At 40.8% G+C, this 17,982-nt stretch overlaps 1 protein-coding gene across 1 annotated transcript in view; it reads right to left on the bottom strand.

Moving 5' to 3' along the window:
- LOC134798038 (E3 ubiquitin-protein ligase AMFR-like) overlaps nt 1-17,982 on the bottom strand; it is a 37,451-nt gene that overhangs the window by 1,659 nt on the left and 17,810 nt on the right. The window contains exons 3-7 of the mRNA XM_063770367.1: nt 15,391-15,543; nt 14,219-14,371; nt 13,880-14,016; nt 679-789; nt 215-369 (exon numbers count right to left, since the gene is read on the bottom strand). Of these exons, the coding sequence (XP_063626437.1) occupies nt 215-369; nt 679-789; nt 13,880-14,016; nt 14,219-14,371; nt 15,391-15,543 (709 nt within the window). The remainder of the gene's footprint in view (nt 1-214; nt 370-678; nt 790-13,879; nt 14,017-14,218; nt 14,372-15,390; nt 15,544-17,982) is intronic.

The raw sequence follows: 17,982 nt of genomic DNA, 5'->3' as shown, positions 1-17,982 counted from the left end.
GTGCAACCCGTGTTTTTTTTGCCCAGGTAAATTATTAATCATTCTATGAGAAATGAACACATCCAGCAGTGTAAACTCACCAAGATACTGACAAGAATGTTGACTGCTGGAAGAATAACGGTTGACGGGTGCGATGGCCGTTAAGGCGGCATTCTTCTGCTAGGTGCCTGATCAGCAGTGGACACCTGGCAGCTGGAACGCAAGTAAGACTCACCGTGGAACTGGAAGAGGTGGTTGACGGGCGCCATGTTGGGCGGCGGCGGCGGCGGGGAGGGGGAGGAGGGGGAGGGGGAGGGGGGCCGCGCCGCCAGCGCGCGCCGGCACGTGGGGCAAGACGCGTCCTGCTGCATCCACTGGCACAAGCACGAGCTGCAAACATCACAGACAGTTCATTTAGAACACGCAAATATAGTGGTTGTGGGACACAAAACCGACGAGATGCGAGTTCCTTTTGCGAGGCGGTATTTGAGTGTCCCCGCCTCGCCGTTAGGTATAATAAATTAGGTAAACGTAAATTTAATTCGTCTTAAATGATGAAATCTTCCTATGAAATAATGAAACGCGACTTGCCGACGGATGTGATGCAAAGAAAACAGTGCATGACGAAAATAAATGTGGTGAACCCTAATAAACCAAAGTAAATGGCGGAAAAGCCTTGAGATAAAATAGAGAAATTACTTATGGAACAGATGGTCGCAGGGCAGCTTGCGCGCCTCCTTCATGGGCTCCCAGCAGATGGCGCAGTTGTCCTGATTCTTCTCCACCTCTTCTTTGCTCGCCATTGGATAACTGTAACACACAAAATTACATTTGAGAAAATTCTACAACTAGATCTAATAAAATACTACAGAATTTTTTTTGTAAGTCCCTTGACTAAGAACCGGCCGCTATAACTGTGACTATCTTTCGTCAGCAGCTAAACATAGTCTTCCTCCTTTGGAAAAAAAGAAGAGCATATCTAGATATTTTATTCTTATTTAAAATTATTAGAAATCACATAGATTCTAACCCACTATTAGAAGACATTTCCTTCAAAATTTCTCGGTTCCACTCACGTTCTAAACCTACCTTTTCTATTTCTTTCTGTGGCACACAGTAAGCTCAAATTCTTTTTCACTTCTCATGCTCAAAAAGTGCACCTTTATGTCGTGCGTAGACGACATAAAATCGCATTTTATGCTTTAGAGCAGCGGTCGGCAACCTTTTAGCAGCCAAGGGCCACATAGTAGTTAACGAAGATGACGCGGGCCGCACTTTGGTAATATGTATTTGTGACTTTAGCAGACATTGTCGTTCGTCAGTATTACATACAGAATAGACAGGGAGGCTCGCGGGCCGCAAGCGAGAGGTTGGCGGGCCGCATGCGGCCCGCGGGCCGCTGGTTGCCGACCGCTGCTCTAGAGCATAAAAGTAAAATTGTCTTCTAAGACTAAGGTAATCGGTCTCAACAGCCAAACAGTTAAAACATATTGCACAATTTTACTGAGCAATAAAATTGTGTAGATGACAAAACTTGTTATATTATTTTATTTTCACTTCTCATGCTCAAAAAGTGCACCTTTATGTCGTGCGTAGACGACATAAAATCGCATTTTATGCTCTAGAGCATAAAGTAAAATCATCTATTACGACCCTTATTGACTTAGCAATAAAGTCCAAATTCTGCCATACAAACTGCCAGCCCTGCCGGCGCGCCCCCGACCGGCGCTCTCCCGATCGGCGTGCCCCGCGCCTCCGACCGGCCCAAGAACAGTTTTCTTTAGTCTTGAATAAATACGTTATAATAACCTAAAATATTTGATTTTTTGTATATTTTCCTCGCAATCGAAGTGAAAAGCAGAGTGTACAACAAGGGCATAAATGTCCATTTTTACCCGAGGCAATTTTTGTAGAATAGTAGACGAGGGTAAAAATGGACATTTATGCCCTTGTTGTACACTCTGCTTTTCACTTCGATTGCGAGGAAAATATACAAACACAAATATTTTAGGTTATTTTAACGTATTTATTCAAGACTAAAGAAAATTGTTCTTGGGCCGGTCGGAGGCGCGGGGCACGCCGATCGGGAGAGCGCCGGTCGGGGGCGCGCCGGCAGGGCTGACAGTTTGTATGGTAGAATTTGGACTTTATTGCTAAGTCAATAAGGGTCGTAATAGATGATTTTACTTTATGCTCTAGAGCATAAAAGTAAAATTTTCTTCTAAGACTAAGGTAATCGGTCTCAACAGCCAAACAGTTAAAACATATTGCACAATTTTACTGAGCAATAAAATTGTGTAGATGACAAAACTTGTTATATTATTTTATTTTTGCTACAATTTATTAGAAATCCGTATTTTCTGTCATTAAATTTAGTAAATCACATAAAATAGGAGTCGATTATCGTTCAAAAATGCTCCGAAATGTTTGACTTGGCAGAAAACCAAGCGTCTAAAACTCTGATCACATGTTGGAAATTTAAAAAAAAATTAAAAAGTTACTTAGTTGGCGGGAATTGGTTATGTATTATGTTCTTTCGCTTTACGACAATTTCGTGGTGTAAATTGCCGTGAAAAATATAATTTATTTTCCTCGCAATCGAAGTGAAAAGCAGAGTGTACAATAAGGGCATAAATGTCCATTTTTACCCTCGTCTACTATTTTGGTCTTCGCCTCGCTCAGACCAAAAAATTGCCTCGGGTAAAAATGGGTCACTTTATGCCCTTGTTGTACAATCTACTATAATGTCACGTAATGAAGACATGAAGTTGCTCATTTATGGCCTAGGCCAAGAAGTAATGTAGAGTTAGTATGAATAGTACATTACTACAGAGGCCGGGACAAAAGGGGTTGCCGGCCGAAGACATATAGACGGCCGAGCGAAGCGAGGCCGGATAGGTCTGAGGCGGGCAACCCCATATTCCCGCCGAGGTATGTATAGTGCTTTTCTCAAACATGCAATGAAATAATAATAAAAATGGATGATGACGATTGTTTCATGTCCTAATGTGATAGGTTGTTCAGTGCGTGGGATTCCTATGGGGAACGAAAATTTTATTATTTTTGCGCTACGACGCACGGTTTAGGAGATACAGCCCTATAAATATTTTTCTTTCTTTTTTTTTCTTTTTTTTTTTCTTTTTTGTGTTTTTTAAATATGACTTTGGGGTTTTATAAAGGGGAACGAAAATTTGACTATTTTTGCGCTACGACGTACGGTTTTGGAGATACAGCCTTATAAAGTATTTTTTTGTTATTTTTTTTTCTTTTGTGTTTTTTTTAAAATATTAATTAGGGGTTTCTTACAGAGGAACGAACATTTTATTATTTTTGCGCTACGACGTAAGTACGCTTTAGGAGATACAGCCCTATAAAGATGAAAAAAAAAAAGAAATCGTACCATAAACCAAATACTGCCTATTTTTTTTAAGTGGTAACACACCATCGCACCGCACCGCGACCCTGGAGCGTCGCACCCATAAGTGAGAGCGAGAAAGCGAAACAAATATCTCTTTCTCGCTTTCACCCATGGGTGCGACGCTCCGAGGCCGCGGCGCGGTGCGACAGTGTGTTACAACTTTAATGGCTGAATGCCACGATGGTGTGTCACAAATATCTTCTTCTTCTTCCTCTCCTGTTCCCATTATTTGGGGTCGGGTCTCCTCACTGTCCTGCGCCAAGTCCTACGATCTTGGGTTGTCTGTTGGGGCACCTGGGCTTTCTTGAGGTCTCTTTCTATACTTGTCCACCAGGTATATGGCGGGCGGCCGCGGCCTCTTGGGGCCTCTGGTAGATTGAGGGCTACTTGTACTACGTGATCGTTTTCCCGTCGTTTAACGTGGCCATACCAACGAAGGCGGTTTTCGGTAAGTTTATCTGCGATTGGTGCAACCTTGAAGCTACCGCGTATATATTCATTACGTATCTTGTCTAGCCGTGTTACACCTCCCGCCCACCTGAGCATCTTCATCTCGTTGGTATGTACCTTTTGCTCATGAATTTTCTTTGTTGTCCAGCATTCAGATCCATAAAGTAGCGCGGGACGGACTGCCGTTTTATAAACTTGTCCCTTTGTTTTTATGGGGATACGTGGGTCGCACAATACACCTGTAAGCGATCGCCATTTTTGCCATGCGACGTTTATTCTGTGTGCCACGTCAGCATCGACATTTGCATCGGGTGTAAGTATGGAGCCTAGGTACTTAAACCTTTCTACAGATGGGACAGGCGCGTCTCCAATACAGATGGTTTCCGGTATGTTAGTTCTGCTGAAAGGACATTTCAGGTATTCCGTCTTACTCCTACTAACCCTCAGGCCGTGCTTTTCAAGTGCTCGTGTCCACATGTTCAGAAGTTCCTGCAGGTTTGTCGCGGTGTCGGCAGCTAGAACTATGTCATCCGCGTACAACATGGTCCACGGCAATGGAGATGGTATATTTCTGGTGAGGTAATCCATGACCAGGTTAAATAGCAGCGGGCTGAGCACGGATCCTTGATGAACGCCTACTTTGACCTCAAAAGCTCTACTTATGCCTGCTAGGCTTCGTACTCTCGTGCTGACCTTAATGTACATGTCTTGGACAAGTTCTACGTAATATTCAGGGACATTCTGGGCACGAAGAGCCTCCCACACAAGCTTACGGGGCACACGGTCAAAGGCTTTTTCTAGGTCTATAAATGTTAGGTGTAGGTCTTTTTTGTTGATTCTAAATTTTTCCATCATGATCCTAACAGTCTGTATCGCGTCAATGGTTGACCTGGATGCTGTGAAGCCGAACTGATTTGGTGACGTTTGAGATATGTTTAAGATTCGTTTATTAAGAACTCTTTCCCATATCTTAAGCGTATGTGAGGTTAGTTTTATACCTCTATAGTTCTCGCACAGAGCCACATCACCCTTATTCTTGTAGAAAGGCAGTAAAAAGCTTTGACGCCATGAATCTGGGATATTTTTGGTTGCTAAGATGATATTAAACAGCTTTGTAAGCCACGCTACGCCTATCGGCCCAAGAACCTTCCACAGATCCGCCGGGATCTCGTCCGGCCCCGTAGCTTTTCCACTTTTCATTTTCATCGTCGCGTGTTTAACTTCATCGCTCCCTATTTCGGGCACTGGTCCATATGTAGGTTTGCATGGCGTCGGATCTTCGTTTGGGAATTCTTCATTTAGAAGTCGTTCATAATACTCGAACCACCTTTCTCGGATTTGGATATTATCTGTTAAAATTTGGTGGTTTTTACTTTTGATAAATTTATTAACTTTTATGTCCATAGTTGCTCTGTGTCTCGATTTCGCTATTTTAAGTACTTCATCTGCGTTTTTAGCATTTTCCAAACTATTGTAGAAAAGTTGATTGCTCTGTGCTCTTTGTTGTGCCACACATATTTTCGCATCTTTCTTTGCTTCCATGTATAGGTCCTTGTCTTTTTGAAGTTGCGATCTTTGCCACTTTTTGAAACACGCTTTTTTGTTGGCCACGGAGTCCTGCACTATGTCGTTCCACCAGTTTGCATCTTTACCGTTCCCGAAAGGCCCTTTAGAAATTCCAAGTATTTCTGCGGCTTTGGCTCTACATCGTGTTTCGAACTTTGACCACATGTCTTCGGCACTACTGTAATTTACGCTAAGGTCGGTTTCGAGGTATTCTATTACAGCAGTCCTCAGTTGTGTGCCTTTGGGGCCGTTCAGATCCTTCCATTTTGTCCTAGGTGTTCGGTTGACTATGGTTTTTATCGGCTTTGGCAAAGCATAGACGGCAACAAGGCGATGTTGTGTTGCGAGGGGCTCGCCCGGAATGACCTTACAATCTTTGAATTTCTTCTTGAGCACCATATCTGCCAAAATATAGTCTATTTGCGACGTTCGGCCTCCGCTTTTGTAGGTGATAAGATGTTCTTGCTTTTTTTGGAAGTTGGTATTTATCAATGATAGCGCGTGTCTACAAGAAAATTCTAGGATATCCTCCCCTTGCTTGTTGGTTTCGCCAATTCCATACCCGCCGTGGGCCAGCCCACCAGATGTATTAGTGGCTCCTACGTGACCATTTAGGTCCGCTCCTATTATTTTTAGTTCGTTTCGTGGTATGTTGTGCATCAAATCATCCAGATCCTCCCAGAACTCCAGTTTTTCAACTTCTGTGCAGCCTGTCTGTGGGGCATAGGCTGATATAATGTTGGTAACTTGCTGGTCATCCAAAGCTAATTTAATGCCCATTATACGATCACTTTTCCGCGTGACATTGATTATGCGGGTTTTAAAATGTTTATCCAAAACAATTGCCACACCATTTCTTTGATTGTCTGTACCATGATACAGAACCTGGTAGTCGTTGCCGATGTCTTTAGATTTTGAGCCCTTCCATCTTGTTTCTTGGAGGCAGCAGATGTTAATACCCCTTCTTTTTAGAGTTTTGCTCAATTCTTGGCCTCTGCCCGTAAGAGACCCCAAGTTCCAGGTTGCGAGTCTAATCTTATTTATATTCAAATGCGAATTCTTGTTCTTGTCTCGTTGTCCGTCGCTTTGGGGGAACGCCCTAGGGGTATTTGCATCGAGAATCTCCTTATTCGCATTTGCGTCGCTTACGGGGTACGCCCTAGCCTTATTGCCCTTTATCATTTCTTTGTGCATTTCATGTGAGGAGATTTTTGTGTTGGCAATGGGGTTTTACAGCCTTTGGCTGGGGCACCAAACTCAGCCATCAACCCGACCCTTGGGGGAGTAGAGCCACCTTCTCTGCTTCCCACTTGGGTAATTCTTGCTCGGCGCGTCCCAGTCGCGGGGGTGGGCACCCTTTATCTCAGCAGGCCGGGATAAAGAGGTGGCGAAGTTCGAGCAAGGACCCAGTGCCGTGGGGTATAGCACGGTCCCGTGCCCAGGGTTACGGGTGAAGACTTCAACGGCTGCGAAGGCGGAGACAATGGATGTCGGTACGGCGGAGCAGGCGGAAGAAGCATAAACCCCAATGGAAAGCTGTCCTTACATATTAAGGTACCAGGTTGACATTGGAGCTGCACTGCCAGGCAGGGCATCGCAGTAGGGATGGCGCGGGAATGACTTGGTTTGACCCCGGCTCCTAAGCTCTTCAGAAGAGTTACTGTCTTGGCGTGTGTCACAAATATCTGTGAAATGGAAATTAAAAAAGAGGACTTTGCCGGCCTAGGCCTGCAAGATTTGTATGAAATTCCATTAACGACCTCTTGTCCTAGCCGCACCTGAAACGTCATACTTCGCAGCCTATTATAAGGAACATAACATCAATATTTCATTGCATGTTTGAGAAAACGTACATTATTGACCGCTGCTCTAACTTTTTAAATTTGCTCACTAAGATTAGACTGACAAAGGAAATATCACATACAGCCCGACCACTCTCTGTTGCGACATTAAAATTAAAATTTTATTTTAGGTTGTATTGTAGGCACAATTGCTTCATAAGTCAGAAACGCGCATGTGACACTCATAATATAGGAACATCCATAGACTACGAAAACCGCTTAGCGTTACTTGTTAGTCTCCATAAGCTACGGTGGCTAAAATCGAGAAAAAAACTGTTTAAAAATTGAATTTAGCGCGGAGCAAGTACCAGGGCCTCATGAGTTACGAGAAGGTGTCGTTGACCAACGCGCCGGGCGCGGCGGCCGGGGCGGGGGCGCGTGCCAGTATGAATGCATGGTATAATAATATACTCCGCCTGGTACTCTATTCCGAGATTCGCGTATGACCTAACTGACACGGGCCTACGTCATCATGCTGTTTACAGGTTCTCAAACTTTAAAATGTGGGAGAATTTTAACCAACGGTGAAAATTATTTTAACGGCATTAATTTTAAGTTATTCATGTAGAAACATAGTAAAATAAAACAAATCTAATGTATTAAATTAAACTTTATTTATCTATACAAGACAAACGTTTGAAAAACTAATTCACAGTTACACATTAATTACCAAGCTTACGGCGTGAAAAGTTTGGAAAACACTGCGACTGCTGACACTGAGCGAGAAGGAAATAACAATTAACACGCGTTCGACAAGGACACAAAACAAAGAAGTAATAGAAGTGAAACGTACATCTATAGCGTGTGGCATGATTAAGCCTTATTGTACTCAGTTTCACCACAGACTATTGTCAGTCGTGTGTCAATTCAGTATGGCGCTTTTGAGATGTCAGATGTGAAAACGATTCCAGGAAAAATTAGAAATAATTACAAATATGCCGCGCTGCTCCATTTTGGAGTGTAAAAACGCTAGCCGAACAATAAATGTTAGATATGGAGGCATTTCATATCATCGGTAAGTATTATTTCAAGTAATATTTCAATATTTTTTACATTTTCGGTTTCCGCAAGGATTTTTGGATTGTTTAGTGCAAAAATCAAATTTATGTAAATGAGATAAGGTTGATATCTACTTAGCGTCAAAGTCATGTACGGGTGCGCTATTCAGCCACAGTGCGAGGACCATATCAAAAAAGTTATCGATGTCGATGTTCTTATAAATACACAGTTTGTTTATGTTCATACATGTTCTTAATCATTTATTTTTATTTTGCTTCTGGATGATCATATCGAAAAAGTCGTCGCTTATGTCATAAAATTGAATGTGCATTTATATTATGTACAAAATATGTTCTTACTTATTTATTGCTATTCAATGGATTATTTGATTTAAAGGTTTTCTTATAGTATTGTATCCATACGTATTTGTCAATTTTCTCTATTAAATACGAGTAGGTAAGGTGTCAGTTTTAAGCTGTCACATAATTTTACTGCCGGGTATTTGCTGGCCAGTCTAAACTAAAGCCCGCTCCACACTCTTGCACAAATCTTAAAGCGGTCTTCACATTGGATGCGAGTACGCACCATGCTCCGGTAAAAACGTGCATAGAGCTATCTCGCTCGTACATCAGAGCGGCATTCATATCCGCATTAGTGTGATAACCGTCTGAGTGCAAAAAATATTGTTAATAAATATTGTTGTTATTGTTTTTAATTGGCGTTTTTTAATAATTTTGCATACGAGATTCATATTGATGGATGACACAACATTATTGCTTTGTTATGCCTTAACATAATAACGTGCTAGTTTATAAGTATTTTGAACACTTATTAACTACACTTACTTGCGTATTTTTTACGCACGTCTCTAGTGAGAATATCAATTGCAGCTAAAAAACACGCAACTTGCGTATTTTTCACGCACGCACACACACGCATCGCGGTGGGAGGATAAGAAATTTGATTTGAAAAAAAAAACTGAAAGTACACAACGGGTTAGCACTAATTGGCTAGCGCGTTATTATTTCGCGAAATTACAAAGCAATATTGTTGTGAGGTGTGCTAAGGAGTAGGTAACAGTTTTTATTATATACTCGCTTACAGTTATATACATGGTTGGTGGCTTGATTACTCTCAATACGAGCATTTTTTATATACGAGTATTAAAAATAAAGTAGGTACCTAATCGTCGCCAGAAAATATAGTAATACGTATGCATAAAAAACTGAGTAGTTTACGTGTACACTAAGCATTAATAAGCGTTTATCGATATCACACCGAATCATGCACATCTCTATCGCATGTGTCAACCTCATAGTCAAATATTTTATCCTATCGCATTCATTCTTGGAAAAGCCACGCAAGTGTAAAAGGGATAGAGCATAAATGACAATCTGTCAATGATTTGTGTATTTTTTCAAAAATTTAAATCGTAGTGCAATTTCGACATAATTTTCTTTACTATAAAGTTCAAATTATTGTGATGGGCGAGGGCTCATAATTCCTTTCGAAATAAGAAAATATGGCCAATATTTGTGACAGCATTCTGGCGACATAGGTTCCCATACTAATCCAGGCACATGCCGTTTCCCGTCAGAGCGCGGCGCGCTCATTCTTTCTTCCGTGGACAAGGATGACGGTCAGGGCATGAAGTTATCTAGATCCGAATTGTCAAATGTGACAGAGCTATCCTGTGTTGTCAGTAGTGTAAACAGAATTACCCGAACGTCTGAAATTTCGGTCGTGAATCGGAAGATATTGCTAACGAATAATTAAAAATGACGTGTTATTGTAAAATTTAAGATAAAATACATATAAATGAAAATTATAAAATTATAAAGAAATATTTTAACTTATTAACCATAGGTATAATGTACCCATGTAACATGTTATGTTGAAATAAAGTGGCAATGTTATTGTGACGTAGGCCCGTGTCACTCTGGGAATAGAAGACCATGTTTTATTAGACCATGTATGAATGTATCGCGGCTGGTCGCGTATCTTAGCTGTATACTTTTGGTTTGTTTACCTATATGATTCTACTAGTTTAAAGTATTATTATTACTTGATTACTTAGTAGTTATTTTAATTATAATATTTTTCACATCATCACCTATTCGGAAAAGGGCTTTTTCTTCCCCGCTAGGAGGGATCAAAGTGGCACTTTTCCTCCCTGCTAGGGGGGATCAAAGTGGCACTTTTCTGTTCTAGGACACTGTTTTTGTTATTTTTTGCATTCTTTTTTTAGCTTGAATAATATTTTGAAACATAATAATTGTGTCAACACTAAGATTTTTTTTATTTTCCTCATAGTTGATGTGAAAAGCAGTATGTGTCACACGGTATCAAAATTATTTCGTCTTGGGCGTTAACACTTGAATCCCTCATTACGCTCAGGATTCTACTTTAGAATCCCTCACTACGTTCGGGATTCTATTGTAGAATCCATCGCTTCATTCAGGATTCAATGTACGCCCTTGACGGAAATATATCATTTTGATCCCTTGTAACACAAACTACTATTCTTACAATGTTTGAGAAAAGCACTATACAAGCCTTGGCCGGAACAGGGATTGCAAGACTCGCTTTATCCGTCCTCGTCTACGACTCGGCCGTCTACCGCAATCTCGTCCTGCAATCCCTTACTTCACGGTCTCTGCAGTAATGTACTATTCTTTAGGCGCACTTGTAATATGTATAATGAATCGCTTAATGATATAGACATTTTTGTTCATAGTTTGTCCGTTTTCAAGAACAAAGTTCGGCATATTTTGTTTTCTAGTAATTGAAAAATTGTTTCTAGTTATATTTTGCATTGTTTTCTTACTTTATTTGCGTGTAGTATTCACAACTATACCTACGGGTAATCTATAATTATGTAACCTACTTTTCATTGTAATCGTCGACTTAGTAACGTATGAAACTTTAGGCCTATTTTTAGTCATTTTTGTAAGACTTATTTGTAAAAGGCTGTTTGTTTTCTAAATAAATTAAAAGAAAATACTAAAATCATTTTACGTGGACCTGTGGTGGACCTACAATATTTAAAAAATCCCCTTTCTTTTTCCGGAAATATAATCAGACCCTATGTAAGTATATGATATCAACGGGACCTACTCTAAAGTATATCATTTCAATAAAAACAAAAAAAAAAGTCGATCCAGCCTTATTCGAGACATCGGGAGTATCGGGACATATGCGTTAAAAAGTTCCTTACGAGTTGAGAAATCTGGTTTTTAAAGTCAGCTAAGTATTTATGGATATTTAATTTTTTTTTAATAAGTCATCTGTGTTTGCTCTCTTTGTTAATTACGTTATTATAGATTTTTCATTAGAACATTCTTCGTACTTACGCAAGCGGTCAATGCCGTCATAAGACTATTAGTCATAATTAACTACAACAGAGACAATGTTTGATGTAATTAGTTAATCATCAGAAACATTCGTTCCTACATTTACGCAACAATAACCAGTTGTTGAATGTTTCGCCCTCAACAAGTGGTATTTTAATTATTGGAGGTTAAATGTCTATTTACTGTTTGCTGTTAATTACAATAAATAAATAAACAATTACTGTAATGAGGCGTTGACGCACTCACCCACCGGAATTTATTAAAGTTTTGAAAGGATTGTTATTCTATTTTATAAAATTCTTAAGTTTTGTGTTGTTGTTAGAATTAAAATATTCTAACAACGATAGTATAATAACTACAAATATATTGTTACATTTATGTGTGCCGTTTGAATTAATAAACCTATAGATTTACAAATTGTTATAATAACCGCTTACTATGCCTACGCCCAAGCTATACTTTACTACGGTATACTACTTTGGGGTATTATTTATTTATTCAAAAAATATATCAGATTCGTAGTAAATAGCTATGAAGACAATGAACTTGCCGAAGACAAGAATTCAGGGTTGATCATAAAAGAGTCGTAAGGACACTAATCGAGTTTTCTAAATAATGATTTATTTATTTTCCTATTTAAGAATGGAACAAAAGGTTTTATTTCCATAACAATAAAATAAGGTAGGTATTTACTATTTATAGCGCGCATACATCTGACGTCATGCGGTGAGGGCTACGGGAGATCGAGACCGATGGAGACAAAACACAGGAACTGCGAAACAGGTTGATCATGATCCTCAGTAATGAGGGACCGACAAAGAATAGAAAACATCAAAATTTTAGACATGTTTTAAGTTTCCTTTTTTATAAGTCCTATAAAGTCCCAGTCCCAACAAATTATTTAATAAATTAAATTGTGTAAAAATATAATCTACCTTTTTAAAAAAAAATTCTAGTGGATTATTTCGTACATGGAGTGAATTGGAGATGAACTGAAAACCATTCCTGTGAGAGCTAGTCAGTCTGCATCATAATAATAATCGCTCTTAACCTGCTCTTAACAAGTCTATCCCTTTCGTCACAGTCACACTATTGTTTCTTAGAAATTCTATGTGAATTATGTGCTTGTATTTTTTTAATATTCTTATATTTTAACTACAATCAAACTCTATTTCAACTTAGGAAGAGACAGTTTAGTAGAAGTCTTAGGATCTTAGTGCAATGGGAAAATAGTTGCGCAACACATATCGATACGACATACATATTTACTTGATCACGGTGAGTAGTAGGTAACAATTATGCTAACGGCCGAACAGATTACTTATCGAGCACTGCGGCGCCATGATGAGTCTCTGGCTGTGGTCGCGTGATGAAGTTACTTAGAATCTATTATGGATCGATTTGGTATAAAAATAACAGACTTGCTGTGAATATTTATTAATCGTTAATTATATCGTTAGGCTATTTAACATACTATTTAAAGGTTAAAACAATTTATTGTTATTAAGTTAGTAAGAGTGAGTTAGAATATATGAACAGTGTTTAACACAACTTCTTTATGAGTTTGTATGGATTTATATCATAGAAAGCGCATTGTGTTCGATTTGGTTTTATTCCGTTTCATTACTAAAGGTGTATTTTATTCATTAAATTTAAACTGAACTGAAAATTAAAACTGATTGAATGACTGCTGTAAAACAATTCAAATTGTATAAGGTTATTATACGTTTATAACGTAGGTATTAAACTTCCTAGTAGTCGTAGTCCATCTTTTAATGGTTTGTAAAACATCATCTCAACTTATTAGTATTTCCGAAATAATATGTTTCGTGTAATTGTAATACTATATACAAAAAGAACCACGAACTTATAAATAAATTTAACGTATCGTTAATCATCAAATACGTCCTACTTAGGTACTTAGGTATTGATAGTTTATCAATAGTTCAACAAATAATAAAATAAGTAAAAGCATACGTTGGGTTGGGATGACGCGTCTTGTTTGTATCACCACTTTTTACCAGATTACCATCTGTTTTGCATATTTTAACCTGCATTCAAAGTTATGTCATAAGTCATAAGATCTGGTTTATTTTGGGAGTGGAAAGTAATTATGATACTGCATTGAATTGATTATAATAGTAATTGCATCTTTACATGTAAAAGTGGACTTGTAGCATATTTGCTAAATGTTTGAGTTTTGAGCCTATGCTCAGCAGTAGGCGATAAACGGCCGAAATAAATAAATTATGAGTAGGATATGTTTGTGATACCTAGTAGTCATGTGAGCCTGTAGGCGAGTATATCTGCGATGTCTCCTCAGCCTTGCTTGCAACTGCTGCAATAGATGGCGCAGTTGTAGGAGCAGCACCAGCGACGCCATGCTCAGCAGCACGTTGCTCCACAGCACCTGATAACATTAGGAAAGATTCATAGATTGCATTAGCAAATCGAGTCGAAGGCGAGGTGTGTGTAGTAGTCGAGGCTGACGTCGCAGTCCAACATCAGTATGTGGCGACATCACACCACGGCCGAGTCGCGGCGGAGGTCGAGGAGTCTCAGTATATAGCAAGACATCTGCACTGTACTAGCACCAGGACTGAAATACCTACCATATGTAGCACATGGGCTGCCTCCACGACGAGCGCGGCCGAATCGAAGGCGAGGTGTGTGTAGTAGGCGGGGGGGCCTGACGCGTCGCAGTCCAAAAGGCGGAGTATGTAGCGGGACATCACGTGTACGGCACCTATTAGCACCAGGATGCACTGCGGAAGAAAGAAGGTTTGTAAGTATACCTAACGCTCGTGATAGGTCAGTACGAGTATCAGTTACTGTATTAGCAGCTGTCCGATTAACGGCAATGAGAAGTCGCGATGAACGAGATTTTTCTATGCCGACAGTTTAAACAGACAGCGTTGAACATTCTTTTATTCACACGTTTAGTGTCCTTGGCGACGGGCAGCGCCCATATCGCGGCGGCTAGTTGACCGAGGGCCGCCATTGCTGTCAGCAATGGTGCTGGACTCACCTCAACGGCCATGAACGCGGACGTGTCCTTGGCGACGGGCAGCGCCCATATCGCGGCGGCTAGTTGACCGAGGGCCGCCATTGCTGTCAGCAATGGTGCTGGACTCACCTCAGCGGCCATGAACGCGGACGTGTCCTTGGCGACGGGCAGCGCCCATATCGCGGTGGCTAGTTGACCGAGGGTCGCCATTGCTGTCAGCAATGGTGCTGGACTCACCTCAGCGGCCATGAACGCGGACGTGTCCTTGGCGACGGGCAGCGCCCATATCGCGGCGGCTAGTTGACCGAGGGCCGCCATTGCTGTCAGCAATGGTGCTGGACTCACCTCAGCGGCCATGAACGCGAACGTGTCCTTGGCGACGGGCAGCGCCCATATCGCGGCGGCTAGTTGACCGAGGGCCGCCATTGCTGTCAGCAATGGTGCTGGACTCACCTCAGCGGCCATGAACGCGAACGTGTCCTTGGCGACGGGCAGCGCCCATATCGCGGCGGCTAGTTGACCGAGGGCCGCCATTGCTGTCAGCAATGGTGCTGGACTCACCTCAGCGGCCATGAACGCGGACGTGTCCTTGGCGACGGGCAGCGCCCATATCGCGGCGGCTAGTTGACCGAGGGCCGCCATTGCTGTCAGCAATGGTGCTGGACTCACCTCAGCGGCCATGAACGCGAACGTGTCCTTGGCGACGGGCAGCGCCCATATCGCGGCGGCTAGTTGACCGAGGGCCGCCATTGCTGTCAGCAATGGTGCTGGACTCACCTCAGCGGCCATGAACGCGAACGTGTCCTTGGCGACGGGCAGCGCCCATATCGCGGCGGCCGCTAACAGCCCGAGCGCTGCTACTGCGACTGCCGTCAGCAATGCTGCTAGACGGACATGCGCCCAGCGCGCGGAGTTCGGGGAGGATGATAACTGGAACAGAAAATTAAATATTATTATATATTATATACTGGCTGCCAACTAATCTAGAATTAGCGGAGGAAAAGGATATATAATAATGAAGGTTTTGCGAGCAATTTTCAATTTGGCTCACTAATATAAATGCCAAGAAAGAGTATGTATAAAAAGGTCACACTGCACTGCAGGCGCAGATATAGATTATTTAGGTCCAGTCTATAGAATCACGAAAATATCACGAATAAAGTCAATCAACTGCGATTTTAAAACCCGCCCTATTAGCTTGCTGCTTAAATTTAAATGTACCTACTTATTACAGTTATTATCTAAACCTAATAAGAATTATTGTATTCACCACTTGTTATTTTTTTCGGCCGCCGATATATGTACATATAACATTACTACAATTTTTGGTATAAGGAGTAACATCGCATGGATAACGTTGCAAGTTGCAGTTAAGTTTGCTACATTAAAATTAATCCACCTATTTCTTATTCAATCTTCTGCATTTTATCACAATTATCAGCTAACGTCTAGTTTACCGTAAAATAACATTTAAAACTGTAGATGTGGAAGGTAGAGTTGTGCTAGGCGTGGTAAGCGGGTGCGGATGCAGGGGCAAATAATAAGCACCAAACGTTCGTTTTCGCACACCGATTTATTGTCCGTAACGGCACACAATACACATCTATACTAGTGGCTCTGTGAGCTGTAGACCTCGCGAGCAGAGCTTGAAATAACATGGTGCTAAGAGCTTTAAATACACCGTGTTTTTTTTGATTTCCGTTAATTTCAAGGGTGCATTCCTGAGCTTAAATCAAGTAACTTTCTCAAAGACACCGATGTTCTAATTAAGTCCATTTCGGAGATAATCCATAATTTATTTTTTTACTATAAGGCCTCTACAAGCGTGTACACTTGCCTTAGGGCCGGCTTACATATTGATTAGTGTTTAGAATGAGTTCATACATTTGCTACTAAACTTAAGTACAATCTCGGTCGATTGATGTACGAAATGACATTGATATGTCACAGATTTCAATTGTTTGGTTGAGTGAAATGTAATGCCCGTGTTACAACAACGCTATATGCTACATTTAATTACTTTTTAAACAAAAAAAAAAACAAAAAAGAAAACAAAAAGATTTTTTTTTTTTGAAAATTAACTATGCCATTTAGTTCTTATAAACGTACTTAACTATACCCCGAAGTTAACGGAATTCAATAAAAACACGGTGTATAGTAAATTAAAGAAAAACAATACGAAATTTATGTGTAAAAAAATACAAAAAGTTATAATATCCCAGCATACAATTACTGGGGATCGAACCCAGACCCTCTGTGCAAACAGAAAAAGCGAACGTTTACAAACTGAGCCAAATAGTTCTTAGATGGGTTGACGAAATTTAGCTACTCCTTCTCAAATTAAAATTAGTTAAAATTAAATATCTAAATACCGCCTAAACCAGCGATAATTTTTTTCTGCATTTTTTGCTATTAACTCTGTAAACATGTTTCAAAAAGAAAAAAGTCTTATGATATCGATACGACTATTTGTTTAGGCGCCAGGTATCACGACTCCGCCATTTTTTAAAATTTCCAAAAACCGGATTGACAAAAAAATTTTATTTAGTCATAAAATTCGGTCACAAAATTTCACGAGAATCGGTTAAGAATTGCGACCTGTAGAGGAGAACATCCGGACATACGAAAGCAAAATGCCCGAGTCAAAACGTAGACCTTCGCTTCGCTTCGGTCAATAAAATAGAAGGAGTGAGAGCGAAAGCCAAACAATTATTCAGAAATACAAATTTAACGGGAAAAAGCAACTTAGTATGACAGCCACGATAACAAAGTTCGTCTCTAAGGGCTCACTGCGCCTGCGGGAGGCGGGCGCAATACATCGCTGTCAGCGCTGCAGCCGAGGGTCGATCGTTAGACCGTCAAGCACGGCGCGCAGCGCTTACAGCTGCTCTAGGATTATTTACACAGAACAGAGCTCATACAACTGAATATTATCTAATAATAAAATCGGTCGCTCTGTCCGCGAGTAATTAAAATATATTTGGGATAAACTATAAATTCATCCCTACATCACCCCCCTCCAGAGACCGTCAAGGGCGATAGAAAAATAAAAAATAACTTAATAATAATAATAATCTGGGATACGCACTGTACGTCCTGACCTTGTCTTTTTCACCGTGTTTTCAGTCTCTGGAGTAGGTTGAACAGGTGGAACAGTAATAGGTACAATCGGCTCATCGGCCAGTATGTATGCAGGTTTAATACGGTCTATAGACACTGTTACACTTTTGCCGTTCACACGCAACTTAAACACTTTATCACTTCTGTCGAGCACTTCGTACGGACCAGTATACGCAGGCTGCAGTGGTGGATGACTCGCATCGTGTTGCCTTCTCACCGAACTTCTCATGGTACCGGCACTCAGGAAAC

The sequence above is a fragment of the Cydia splendana genome, chromosome 16, assembly GCF_910591565.1.
Source record: "Cydia splendana chromosome 16, ilCydSple1.2, whole genome shotgun sequence".
Taxonomy (NCBI): Eukaryota; Metazoa; Arthropoda; class Insecta; order Lepidoptera; family Tortricidae; genus Cydia; species Cydia splendana.
The sequence above is the reverse complement of the archived record's forward strand: the minus strand, read 5'-3'. Positions and strand labels throughout refer to the sequence as shown.